This window comes from Mustelus asterias, chromosome 25 (assembly GCF_964213995.1).
Source record: "Mustelus asterias chromosome 25, sMusAst1.hap1.1, whole genome shotgun sequence".
Taxonomy (NCBI): Eukaryota; Metazoa; Chordata; class Chondrichthyes; order Carcharhiniformes; family Triakidae; genus Mustelus; species Mustelus asterias.
The window spans coordinates 1,939,063-1,953,349 of NC_135825.1; the positions used below are offsets into that span (position 1 = coordinate 1,939,063).

Sequence of the window (14,287 nt, forward strand, 5' to 3'; positions counted from 1 at the left end):
TGACAGTGCGGCACTCCCTCAGTACTGACCCTCTGACAGTGCAGCACTCCCTCTGTACTGACCCTCTGACAGTGCAGCACTCCCTCAGTACTGACCCTCTGAAAGTGCACCACTCCCCCTGTACTGACCCTCTGACAGTGCAGCACTCCCTCAGTGCTGGCCCTCTGACAGTGCGGCACTCCCTCAGTACCGATCCTCTGACAGTGCGGCACTCCCTCAGTACTGACCCTCTGACAGTGCAGCACTCCCTCAGTGCTGGCCCTCTGACAGTGCGGCACTCCCTCAGTGCTGGCCCTCTGACAGTGCGGCACTCCTTCAGTACTGAGCCTCTGACAGAGCGGCACTCGCTCAGTACTGACCCTCTGACAGTGCAGCACTCCCTCAGTGCTGGCCCTCTGACAGTGTGGCACTCCTTCAGTACTGAGCCTTTGACAGAGCGGCACTCGCTCAGTGCTGGCACTGTCAGCCTGGATTGTGGGCCCAGACACTGGAGTGAAATGCAAACTCGATGATCTCCTGACTCAGAGGCACTGACGCAGACCGACAGTTCTTTCTTCCCTCGCTAGTTACTTGTCAGTCTTTTCAAAAGGCTTCATGTATCATAAATTAAATCTACTTCCTTGGTGACTGGCCTTCACACAATTGCAGCTTCGATTTGTGGAAATATTCTTGTTGGATTTTTTTCTCTTGTGGTGAGATGTGATGGTAAATGTAATCTCAGCAAAGTAAATTACCTCACACAGAATCCAAAACATGAAGAAATCTACATGAAATTGTAAAGGCAGCATTGACGAGCTTGGGTTAAAGAAATGATTTGTGTTATGATCTGGGATAACGAGGTGTGAATGAATACCCAGTTTTACTGACTTTGAAAAATATAGCTTCCATTCAGACGCGCTGCTCCTTTTTTAACAACGTTTTCAGTACAATCGCACCTCCCTGTCAACCTGCCTTCATTGTCTCCTATTTAATTTTATTGATGGCACTCCAGATAAGCTTTTAAAAGTATTTATTCAAAATGTGACTGGTTTTCAGCATGCTAATTATTCCTGAGGCTTGTTGAAGGACACGCAGAATTCAAATGAAAATTTACAGCAATGCATCTGCTTTCGTGTGCATGTGTGCACGTGAGTGCGAGGGTGTGTGCACACACGGGTGTGCACATATGTGTGTGTATGGTGTGTGTGTGAGTTAATTCTGTGTGTGTGTGTGTAAGAGGGTGGGTGTATGTGTTTGTGTGCAGGTATTTGTGTGTGTGTGCGTGTGTGTATGTTTGTGTGTGTGAGTTTGTGCACAGGTATTTGTGTGAGTATGTGTGAGAGGGTGGGTGTATGTGTATTTGTTTGTGTGTGTGTGTGAGTTTGTGTGTAGGTATTTGTGTGTGTGTGTATATGTTGTTTGTGTGTGTGAGTTTGTGTGTTTGTGAGTGTATGTGAGAGTGTGTGTGTATGATTGGGTTTGTGTGTGTGTACGTGAGAGTGTGAGAGAGAGTGTGTGTGTGTATATGTTGTTTGTGAGTGTGAGTTTGTGTGTTTGTGAGTGTATGTGAGAGTGTGTGTGTGTGTATGATTGGGTTTGTGTGTGTGTGTGCGTACGTGAGAGTGTGAGAGAGAGTGTGTGTGTGTGTATATGTTGTTTGTGAGTGTGTGTGAGTGTGTGTATTTAGGTGGGATTTTCCAGCCACGCTTGCCTCAAGGCTGGAAATTCCCACCCGAGGTCGAGGAACCTTTGCACGGTCCACTCAGCCCGTTACAATCCCTGTGGTCGGCAGGATGGGAAAATTCCTCCCTTTGTGTGTCTATGTGTTTGTGTCAGTTTGCCTTAACAGAGGGTTGTGTCTTACCCTGAGACGAGCAGATCCCTCACTGATCACAAACTGAAAGTATCCATTACAATGGGACATCCTTGCCCCTTCTCCAGTTCCATGTTGTGACCTTTATTGCTGAGTTCTGTGTGATTTTTCTTTCAACCATTTTTATCCTTTATTCACATCACAGGGAATGCTGCACTGTCAGAGGGTCAGTACTGAGAGAGTGTCGCACTGTCAGAGGGTCAGTGCTGAGGGAATGCCACACTGTCAGAGGGTCAGTACTGAGAGAGTGTCGCACTGTCAGAGGGTCAGTACTGAGGGAGTGCTGCACTGTCAGAGGGTCAGTGCTGAGGGAGTGCCGCACTGTCAGAGGGTCAGTACTGAGGGAGTGCCGCACTGTCAGAGGGTCAGTACTGAGGGAGTGCTGCACTGTCAGAGGGTCAGTGCTGAGGGAGTGCCGCACTGTCAGAGGGTCAGTACTGAGGGAGTGCCGCACTGTCAGAGGGTCAGTACTGAGGGAGTGCCGCACTGTCAGAGGGTCAGTACTGAGGGAGTGCTGCACTGTCAGAGGATCAGTGCTGAGGGAGTGCCGCACTGTCAGAGGGTCAGTGCTGAGGGAGTGTCGCACTGTCAGAGGGTCAGTACTGAGGGAGTGCCGCACTGTCAGGGGTTTCATTTTCCCCCAGTTTCATTGCATGGAAATGTGATCAACATCTGGGATTGCTTAGACTGGCGCATCAGGTGTGAGGGATCAACTATCACAGTGAGAGAACAGGGTTGTGGTTCTCATAGGAGGGGATGAATGGGCTGAATGGTCCACTGTCATCTCTCTGATTGTGTGAGATGGTAGGAGATCATTTCTGCGGAATGTGACTGTGCTTTCTGTGACTCTGAGTAAATCTCTCATGTCTATGCCTGTCCTTGTCCCCTGTACCTTACAGAACGCCGTTCGTCACAACCTCAGTCTTCACAAGTGTTTTGTGCGAGTGGAGAATGTGAAAGGGGCGGTTTGGACAGTGGATGAAGTAGAATACCAAAAGCGAAGACCACCAAAGATGACAGGGTAAAGTTTGGTTCTAACGTCCTGGTGCTATCCTCACCGGCACTGTTTGACATTTCTGAATACACCCCTCATTCCCGCCAGATTCCCCATCCCAGCATGCACGGGAAGACAGCGGATTGGTTGTGTTGATCTACCCAAGGGAGGTAGACCAAGGTCAGGTTAGAATAGAATATGCTGAGGACCAATGCTCAGGAGGGAACCATCGGATCTTCAGCATCGGGCAGAGAGATAGAAAGGTAAGGTTCCAATTCGAGGCTCGTAACCCAAAATCACAGTTGGAACACATTGGTCTCCCAGTTGGGTTGAGTGGATTGGCATTGAAAGGTACACATCACTCCCTTGTCCTGTTTTATCCTGTAACAATTTAGAAATGTTCTCGACATTTCTGTGTCAGATGTGTGGCCCAGCTCTGCATTTCTCGGGGGTAATTTTGAGGGTTTGGAAGAGTGAGAGATTTCTCTCTGATTCTGTATGATGACACCTTGGGCATGATTTTACGACCTCATCCCACCTGGCGAGGCGAGGTGGTAAGATCCGGCAGGCTTCTCACCTCCCCCCGATCGTACCAGCCCTGTTTTGCCAGTGAAGTAAGAAGTCTCACAACACCAGGTTAACGTCCAACAGGTTTATTTGGTAGCAAATACCATAAGCTTTCGGAGCAGAGCTCCTTCGTCAGATGGAGTGGATATCTGTTCTCAAACAGGGCACAGACACAGAAATCAAATTACAGAATACTGATTAGAATGCAAATCTCTACAGCCAGCCAGGTCTTAAATGTACAGACAATGTGGGTGGAGGGAGCATTCAACACAGGTTAAAGAGATGTGGTACATTGGGGAAACCATGCAGACGCTACAACAACGGATGAATGAACACCGCTCGACAATCACCAGGCAAGACTGTTCTCTTCCTGTGGGGGAGCACTTCAGCAGTCACGGGCATTCAGCCTTGGATCTTCAGGTAAGCGTTCTCCAAGGCGGCCTTCACGACACACGACAGCGCAGAGTTGCTGAGCAGAAACTGATAGCCAAGTTCCGCACACATGAGGACGGCCTAAACCGGGATGTTGGATTTATGTCACATTATCAGTAACCCCCACAGCTTGCCTCCTGGGCTTGTAGAATTTCACCAGCTGTTCTATCTGGAGACAATACACATCTCTTTAACCTGTGTTGAATGCTCCCTCCACCCACATTGTCTGTACATTTAAGACCTGGCTGGCTGTAGAGATTTGCATTCTAATCAGTATTCTGTAATTTGATTTCTGTGTCTGTGCCCTGTTTGAGAACAGAGACCACTCCATCTGACGAAGGAGCTCTGCTCCGAAACCTAATGGTATTTGCTACCAAATAAACCTGTTGGATTTTAACCTGGTGTTGTGAGACTTCTTACTGTGCTTACCCCAGTCCAACGCCGGCATCTCCACATCATGATTGCCAGTGAAATCAGCTTTGTGCCCAGAGAGAGCATAAAACTGATATAAATCATAGAGTCATAGAGGTTTACAGCATGGAAACAGGCCCTTCAGCCCAACTTGTCCATGCCGCCCTTTTTTTAAAAAAAACCCCTAAGCTAATCCCAATTGCCCACATTTGGCCCATATCCCTCTATACCCATCATACCCATGTAACTATCTAAATGCTTTTTAAAAGATAAAATTGTACCCGCCTCTACTACTAGCTCTGGCAGCTTGTTCCAGACACCCACCACCTCTGTGTGAAAAAATTGCCCCTCTGGACCCTTTTGTATCTCTCTCCTCTCACCTTAAACCTATATCCTCTAGTTTTAGACTCCCCTACCTTTGGGAAAAGATATTGACTATCGAGCTGATCTATGCCCCTCATTATTTTATAGACCTCTATAAGATCACCCCTCAGCCTCCTACGCTCCAGAGAAAATAAAAATATTAATATTAATGAAAATAAATAGAACATAGAACAGTACAGCACAGTACAGGCACTTCAGCCCTCGATGTTGTGCCGAGCTTTGTCCGAAACCAAGATCAAGCTATCCCACTCCCTATCATCCTGGTGTGCTCCATGTGCCTATCCACTAACCGCTTGAAAGTTCCTAAAGTGTCCGACTCCACTATCACAGCAGGCAGTCCATTCCACATCCCAACCACTCTCTGAGTAAAGAACCTACCTCGGACATCCTTCCTATATCTCCCTCCACGAACCTTATAGTTATGCCCCCTAGTAACAGCTACATCCACCCGAGGAAATAGTCTCTGAACGTCCACTCTATCTATACCCCTCATCATCTTATAAACCTCTATTAAATCGCCTCTCATCCTCCTCCGCTCTAAAGAGAAAAGCCCTAGCTCCCTCAACCTTCCCTCATAAGACCTACCCTCCAAACCAGGCAGCATCCTGGTAAATCTCCTTTGCACTCTCTCCAACGCTTCCACATCCTTCTTATAGTGAGGTGACCAGAACTGCACACAATATTCCAAATGTGGTCTCACCAAGGTCCTGTACAGTTGCAGCATAACCCCACGACTCTTAAACTCAAACCCCCTGTTAATAAACGCTAACACACTTTTGGCCTTCTTCACGGCTCTATCCACTTGAGTGGCAACCTTCAGAGATCTGTGGGTATGAACCCCAAGACCTCTCTGTTCCTCCACATTCGTCAGAACCCTACCGTTGACCCTGCAATCCGCATTCAAATTTGTCCTTCCAAAATGAATCACCTCGCACTTATCAGGGTTAAGCTCCATCTGCCATTTTTCAGCCCAGCTTTGCATCCTATCTATGTCTCTTTGCAGCCTACAACAGCCCTCCACCTCATCCACTACTCCACCAATCTTGGTGTCATCAGCAAATTTACTGATCCACCCTTCAGCCCCCTCCTCTAAGTCATTAATAAAAATCACAAAGCAGATTTGATAACAAATATTAATGACATACTTCTATTGGCCGGGCTCACTTACCCTCGCACCTCACCGGTCGAGGCTCTGCCCATCTCCACCAACGGAGACCAGACGTGTTGGCCTCGCCGGGGGTTCGGAGGCCATTGAATCCCCTGAGTGGCCATGGATATGACAGGACAATGCCCATGGGGCAGTGCCAGCCTGGCAGTGCCCACCCGGCACCAGGGAAGTGCCAAGGGGGTAGGGCCTGAGGGGGGTGGGTCCTGGGTGGGGTAACGATGGAGGGAGACGGGGGGAGCTCTGTAGGAGGGATGAATGGCAGGAGGGGTTGTCGGTGAGGGGGGGTACGCAAAAAGTGGTGATTGGCGGGGATGAACTCTGCAGACAGGGGTCGGTGATGGTTGGTGGGCGAGTGGGGGGGATCGGCATAGGGAGCGATTGGCAGAGGGGGTGGGACGATGTCCGTGGGGGAGGTGGTTGGCCGCTGGAGATCACCGAGGGCTAATCTAATTTCATTCTTTGCCTTTGCTGAAAAATATGTTTCCTTTCAGAAGTCCAACTTTAGTGAAGAATGTTATTACAGGACTCGGATATGGAGGAGCACTTAACTCGAGCTACCAGGTTAGTCTGACAACGTTTCTGACATATTTTGAATGAATTCCCAATGAGTGGTTTGAGAAAACACTAAGACCCTCTGTCGCTGTACAGAAATTTCCTTACGATGTTAACCATTGCCACAGATTCACTTCGGAAGTATCTCAGTTGTGACTGAACCATTTCTTTCACTTTTGCTTTTTAAAAGACAGTGGGAGTGATTCTCCCCCAAAAAAACTCCAACTGCCGAATTTGTGTGAAAACTGGAGTAAATCCCGCCAATTTTTTTTGTGGGATTTTCAAATTGAATCTCCCACCCTCGTGTACTGCAGAGTGCCCCAGTGGGATTCACTCTGAAAATCAGTGGGCAGGGCCTATTCCCACTGGAAAGGCCGGCAGCATAGCGCCAATCGCTCAGCACCGAGATTGGCGCATACGCAATGGCCCCACACTGCTGGTCTCCCAATCACTGGCCAGCTCAATCACTGGCCAACCCCGTGACCCCCATGTCACTGGCCCTCCGACAGCCCCTGCCCCCACTCCCGATCACTGGCCTCCCGGACCTCTCCGGGTCAGCCGTGATGTCTCCCCCCACCCCCTCCCAGCCAGCCCCAATCTCCCCAATCCCTCTCCCCTTCCTGGATGGCAAGGCCCAATCTCCCCTTTCCCTCCGTCTGCCAACGATCCCAATGCAGATTGGCAGCGGAACCCCCACCTCCACCCATTGCCCCACCATAGGCCCCATCCCCTCTGGCCTTGTCTCCCACTTTGGTATTGCCTGATGTCCGGTGGGCAGTGCCAAGGTGCCCATTGGGTATTGTCAGTTTGCCCCTTGGGCAGTCCAGGGGGCCAGGCTGACACTGCCAGGCTGGCATTGCCCAGGGGGCACTCCCCTTGCCCCTGACCTCCTGAGGGGGGAAGGCTCCATGGCCTCTGTTACCTCTAGCGGGTTCGGCCGCCTGATCCCAGTGAGTAGGGAACAAGAGTAAACCTTGTTGGAGTGAACCATTCCTGGCGATGGGGGTTTGGGAGTTGGGGCGTTGGGGGGAGGGGGGGAGAGGGGGTAGAGGTTCACGGATCCAGAGACTTCAGTTCCAGGCAGTTAATGACATTCAAATTCCAATTTCAATATTTAAATCAGCTGATGACTCCAAAAAGCTTGGAGCCAGAGACGTGCAGAGGCCGTGGTGCCCAGTGGGGTGCCCGCAAAACAGCCTCCGCTGATGTCTCCCAGCCTATTGCGCTGGGAGAATCGCCGCCAATTATTTTCCCTCTGCACCTTGCTCTCTCCTTGCCTGTGTAACACAACCTGGATTCTACTCCCTCTAACAGTCCATGAATAGGTACAGGTGGATGTAATAAAGGCAACTCGTTGTGGCGTCAACACTGATTATTAATATAACATAAAATCATAGCATCCCTACAGTTCAGAAGGAGGCCATTCAGCCCATCAAGCCTGCACTGACAACAATCCGACCCAATCCCCATGACCCCACGTATTTACCCTGCTCGTCCCCCTGACACTAAGTGGCAATTTAGCATGGCCAATCCAACCTAACCCGCACATCTTTGGACTGTAGGAGAAAACTGGAGCACCCGGAAAAACTCACACAGACATGGGGAAAACGTGCAAACTCCACACAGACAGTCATACAGACAGTCACCGAAGGCTGGAATTGAACCCGGGTCCCTGACGCTGTGAGGCAGCAGTGCTAACCACTGTGCCACCGTGCCATTACTATGCCTGAAAATTGAGGCAGTCGGATAGATAGGTACCCCATTCTGACAATTGAGGAAGTCTGTGCAAAATTAGCAGGGGGCCTTATGTACACCAAGTTAGCTCTCAGTCACACCTAGCAGTTGGATGAAGACTCACAGCGGTTAGTTACGATCAACACCCACAAAGGGTTATCTATATCAGTGCACTCATTTACCCTTCGGAATCTCATCGGCCTGTGTCATTTTCCAGCGTACAATGGAAAGTTCATTACAGAGCATTGCTAACATAATGGTGTACCTGGATAACTTCCTCATTACTGGAGCGTCCCCTGAGGAACACAGGGCAAACTTAGGAGAGGTCCTAAATAGTTCTAAAGAAGCATGTCCCTGATGTGTTTATTGTGTCCTCATGCCTATGTTTAATGATGTTCCTTTTGTTTTCAATCACACATGGACTCAGGAGTTATGGGGTTAGGAGTGTCCCCCGATGTGTAGGTTAGGTGGATCAGCCATAGTAAATGAATGAGTTGGGATGTGGGCCTTGGTAGGATGCTCTTTGGAGTGTAGTGCAGACTCAATGGGCTGAATGGCCTCCTTCTGCACTGTTGAGATACTATGATTGTGCTCATTTATAATTCCCACAGATTCTTGCAGTGTAATCTGGTTTCAAAGTGGGGACTATAGCCACAGCCCATTCAGTAAATGACAGGTTTTATGACACCCAAATCTTCCAATCTTCCTAACTCCACATTTACTTTACGATGAAATGCATAAGGCACTGGGCAGACCCGAGCAAGTGTTAACATTGCTTTGGCTTCAAATAAATGTTGGCTTTAGCCCCTTTTATTCATTCCAGTTCCTTCTGGAAAATGTCCAAGTATCTACACAGGAGTTCCTAAAAACCTCCATCCTGAATATTCAATATCTCCAGCCAATCTCAGCCCATCAGAGAAGGTCTGTAACCCGCAGTCACGGGAACAGGCAACCGGGCTGTTTGGTTTCTGTCGGACTCTGTTACTGTAACTGACCTTACTGTCTTCACCGTCTCTCCTGGTTACAGAGACAAGGTGGCTTCGGAATTACTCAACCCCAAGGGTTGCAGATCTTTCCGGAGGCATTTCAGAAGAATGCTGGCTCTCCTGACAGGGGCCAAAGCTCCTGTGTCCACCTCCATTTTAACAGACTTGCAATTGAACAATGAGGCCATTTCGAGAGGTGACACCGTGTTGAGTTGGACAGAGTTAAAGTATATGATTGAGATCCCTTGTTGGGTTCCTCAGCCAGTTTCTTTAACCAAACCATTGTCATTTTTCTTGGCATTTTCTGTCCTGGCCATTTCATTCTGCTCCATAATCGCTTCATTCTGCTCCATAACCGCTTCATTCTACTCCGTACCCACTTCATTCTGCTCCAATCCCACTTCATTCTGCTCCGTACCCACTTCATTCTGCTCCGTACCCACTTCATTCTGCTCCGTACCCACTTCATTCTGCTCCGTACCCACTTCATTCTGCTCCGTACCCACTTCATTCTGCTCCATACCCACTTCATTCTGCTCCGTACTCACTTCATTCTGCACTGTACCCACTTCATTCTGCTCCGTACCCACTTCATTCTGCTCCAATCCCACTTCATTCTGCTCCATTCCCACTTCATTCTGCTCCAATCCCACTTCATTCTGCTCCATTCCCACTTCATTCTGCTCCGTACCCACTTCATTCTGCTCCAATCCCACTTCATTCTGCTCCGTACCCACTTCATTCTGCTCCGTACCCACTTCATTCTGCTCCGTACCCACTTCATTCAGCTCCGTACCCACTTCATTCTGCTCCGCACCCACTTCATTCTGCTCCATACCCACTTCATTCTGCTCCGTACCCACTTCATTCTGCTCCTTACCCACTTCATTCTGCTCCGTACCCACTTCATTCTGCTCCGTACCCACTTCATTCTGCTCCGTACCCACTTCATTCTGCTCCGTACCCACTTCATTCTGCACCGTACCCACTTCATTCTGCATCGTACCCGCTTCATTCTGCATCGTACCCACTTCATTCTGCTCCATACCCACTTCATTCTGCATCGTACCCACTTCATTCTGCACCGTACCCACTTCATTCTGCACCGTACCCACTTCATTCTGCATCGTACCCGCTTCATTCTGCATCGTACCCACTTCATTCTGCTCCATACCCACTTCATTCTGCTCCATACCCACTTCATTCTGCTCTGCACCCACTTCATTCTGCTCCATACCCACTTCATTCTGCTCCGTACCCACTTCATTCTGCTCTGCACCCACTTCATTCTGCTCTGCACCCACTTCATTCTGCTCCGTACCCACTTCATTCTGCATCGTACCCGCTTCATTCTGCTCCGTACCCACTTCATTCTGCTCCATACCCACATCATTCTGCTCCATACCCACTTCCTTCTGCTCTGCACCCACTTCATTCTGCTCCATACCCACTTCATTCTGCTCCGTACCCACTTCATTCTGCATCGTACCCGCTTCATTCTGCTCCGTACCCACTTCATTCTGCTCCATACCCACATCATTCTGCTCCATACCCACTTCCTTCTGCTCTGCACCCACTTCATTCTGCTCCATACCCACATCATTCTGCTCCATACCCACTTCCTTCTGCTCTGCACCCACTTCATTCTGCTCCATACCCACTTCATTCTGCTCCATACCCACATCATTCTGCTCCATACCCACTTCCTTCTGCTCTGCACCCACTTCATTCTGCTCCATACCCACTTCCTTCTGCTCTGCACCCACTTCATTCTGCTCCATACCCACTTCATTCTGCTCCGTTCCCATTTCATTCTGCTCCGTACCCACTTCATTCTGCTCCGTACCCACTTCATTCTGCTCCATACCCACTTCATTCTGCTCCATGCCCATTTCATTCTGCTCCGTACCCACTTCATTCTGCACCGTACCCACTTCATTCTGCTCCATACCCACTTCATTCTGCTCCATACCCACTTCATTCTGCTCCGTACCCACTTCATACTGCTCCATACCCACTTCATTCTGCTCTGTACCCACTTCATTCTGCATCGTACCCACTTCTTTCTGCTCCGTACCCACTTCATTCTGCTCTGTACCTACTTCATTCTGCTCCTTACCCACTTCATTCTGCTCTGTACCCACTTCATTCTGCTCTGTACCCACTTCATTCTGCATCGTACCCACTTCTTTCTGCTCCGTACCCATTTCATTCTGCTCCGTACCCACTTCATTCTGCTCCATTCCCACTTCATTCTGCTCCATACCCACTTCATTCTGCACTGTACCCACTTCATTCTGCTCTGTACCCACGTCATTCTGCACCATACCCACTTCATTCTGCTCCGTACCTTCTTCATTCTGCTCCGTACCCACTTCATTCTGCTCCGTACCCACTTCATTCTGCTCCGTACCCACTTCATTCTGCTCCGTACCCACTTCATTCTGCTCCGTACCCACTTCATTCTGCTCCGTACCCACTTCATTCTGCTCCATACCCACTTCATTCTGCTCCGTACCCACTTCATTCTGCTCCGTACCCACTTCATTCTGCACCATACCCACTTCATTCTGCTCCATACCCATTTCATTCTGCTCCGTACCTTCTTCATTCTTCTCCGTACCCACTTCATTCTGCTCCGTACCTTCTTCATTCTGCTCCGTACCCACTTCATTCTGCTCGGTACCCACTTCATTCTGCACTGTACCCACTTCATTCTGCTCCGTACCCACTTCATTCTGCACCGTAGCAACTTCATTCTGCTCCATTCCCACTTCATTCTGCTCAGTACCCACTTCATTCTGCACTGTACCCACTTCATTCATGCTCCATACCCACTTCATTCTGCTCCGTACCCACTTCATTCTGCTCGGTACCCACTTCATTCTGCACCATACCCACTTCATTCTGCACCGTACCCACTTCATTCTGCTCCGTACCCACTTTATTCTGCACTGTACCCACTTCATTCTGCATCGTACCCACTTCATTCTGCTCCATACCCACTTCATTCTGCACCGTACCCACTTCATTCTGCTCCGTACCCACTTTATTCTGCACTGTACCCACTTCATTCTGCATCGTACCCACTTCATTCTGCTCCATACCCACTTCATTCTGCACCGTACCCACTTCATTCTGCTCCGTACCCACTTTATTCTGCACTGTACCCACTTCATTCTGCTCCGTACCCACTTCATTCTGCTCCGGACCCACTTCATTCTGCACCGTACCCACTGCATTCTGCACCGTATCCACTTCATTCTGCTCCGTACCCACTTCATTCTGCTCCGTACCCACTTCATTCTGCTCCAATCCCACTTCATTCTGCTCCGTTCCCATTTCATTCTGCTCCATACCCACTTCATTCTGCTCCATACCCACTTCATTCTGCATCGTACCCACTTCATTCTGCTCCATACCCACTTCATTCTGCATCGTACCCACTTCATTCTGCTCCATACCCACTTCATTCTGCTCCGTACCCACTTCATTCTGCTCCGTACCCACTTCATTCTGCTCCGTACCCACTTCATTCTGCTGCGTACCCACTTCATTCTGCTCCGTACCCACTTCATTCTGCTCCGTACCCACTTCATTCTGCTCCGGACCCACTTCATTCTGCTCCGTACCCACTTCATTCTGCTGCGTACCCACTTCATTCTGCTCCAATCCCACTTCATTCTGCTCCGTACCCACTTCATTCAGCTCCGTAACCACTTCATTCTGCTCCGTACCCACTTCATTCTGCTCCGTACCCACTTCATTCTGCTCCAATCCCACTTCATTCTGCTCCGTACCCACTTCATTCAGCTCCGTACCCACTTCATTCTGCTCCGTACCCACTTCATTCAGCTCCGTACCCACTTCATTCTGCTCCGTACCCACTTCATTCTGCTCCGTACCCACTTCATTCTGCTCCGTACCCACTTCATTCTGCTCCGTACCCACTTCATTCTGCTCCATACCCACTTCATTCTGCTCCGTACCCACTTCATTCTGCACCGTGCCCACTTCATTCTGCATCGTACCCGCTTCATTCTGCATCGTACCCACTTCATTCTGCTCCGTACCCACTTCATTCTGCATCGTACCCGCTTCATTCTGCTCCGTACCCACTTCATTCTGCTCCATACCCACTTCATTCTGCTCCATACCCACTTCATTCTGCATCGTACCCGCTTCATTCTGCTCCGTACCCACTTCACTCTGCTCCATACCCACATCATTCTGTTCCGTACCCACTTCATTCTGCTCTGCACCCACTTCATTCTGCTCCGTACCCACTTCATTCTGCTCCATACCCACTTCATTCTGCTCTGTACCCACTTCATTCTGCATCGTACCCACTTCTTTCTGCTCCGTACCCACTTCATTCTGCTCTGTACCTACTTCATTCTGCTCCTTACCCACTTCATTCTGCTCTGTACCCACTTCATTCTGCTCTGTACCCACTTCATTCTGCATCGTACCCACTTCATTCTGCTCCATACCCACTTCATTCTGCTCCATACCCACTTCATTCTGCACCGTACCCACTTCATTCTGCTCCATTCCCACTTCATTCTGCTCCATACCCACTTCATTCTGCTCCATACCCACTTCATTCTGCTCCATACCCACTTCATTCTGCACTGTACCCACTTCATTCTGCTCTGTACCCACTTCATTCTGCTCTGTACCCACTTCTTTCTGCTCCATACCCACTTCATTCTGCACCGTACCCACTTCATTCTGCTCCATTCCCACTTCATTCTGCTCCATACCCACTTCATTCTGCACTGTACCCACTTCATTCTGCTCCGTACCCACTTCATTCTGCTCCGTACCCACTTCATTCTGCTCCGTACCCAACTCATTCTGCTCCGTACCCAACTCATTCTGCTCCGTACCCACTTCATTCTGCTCCGTACCCAATTCATTCTGCTCCGTACCCTCTTGATTCTGCACCATATCCACATCATTCTGCTCCATACCCGCTTCATTCTGCTCCGTACCCACTTCATTCTGCACCGTTCACACTTCATTCTGCTCCGTACCTTCTTCATTCTGCTCCGTACCCACTTCATTCTGCTCCGTACCCACTTCATTCTGCTCGGTACCCACTTCATTCTGCACTGTACCCACTTCATTCTGCTCGGTACCCACTTCATTCTGCTCTGTACCTTCTTCATTCTGCTCCGTACCCACTTCATTCTGCTCGGTAC

At 49.4% G+C, this 14,287-nt stretch overlaps 1 protein-coding gene across 2 annotated transcripts in view; it reads left to right on the forward strand.

Moving 5' to 3' along the window:
- The window catches only part of foxp4 (forkhead box P4), a 447,909-nt gene that overhangs the window by 368,540 nt on the left and 65,082 nt on the right, over nucleotides 1-14,287 (forward strand). For both annotated transcript variants that reach the window (XM_078241974.1, XM_078241973.1), the window contains exons 14-15: nucleotides 2,752-2,873; nucleotides 6,300-6,369. In XM_078241974.1, coding sequence (XP_078098100.1) covers nucleotides 2,752-2,873; nucleotides 6,300-6,369 — 192 coding nt within the window. The remainder of the gene's footprint in view (nucleotides 1-2,751; nucleotides 2,874-6,299; nucleotides 6,370-14,287) is intronic.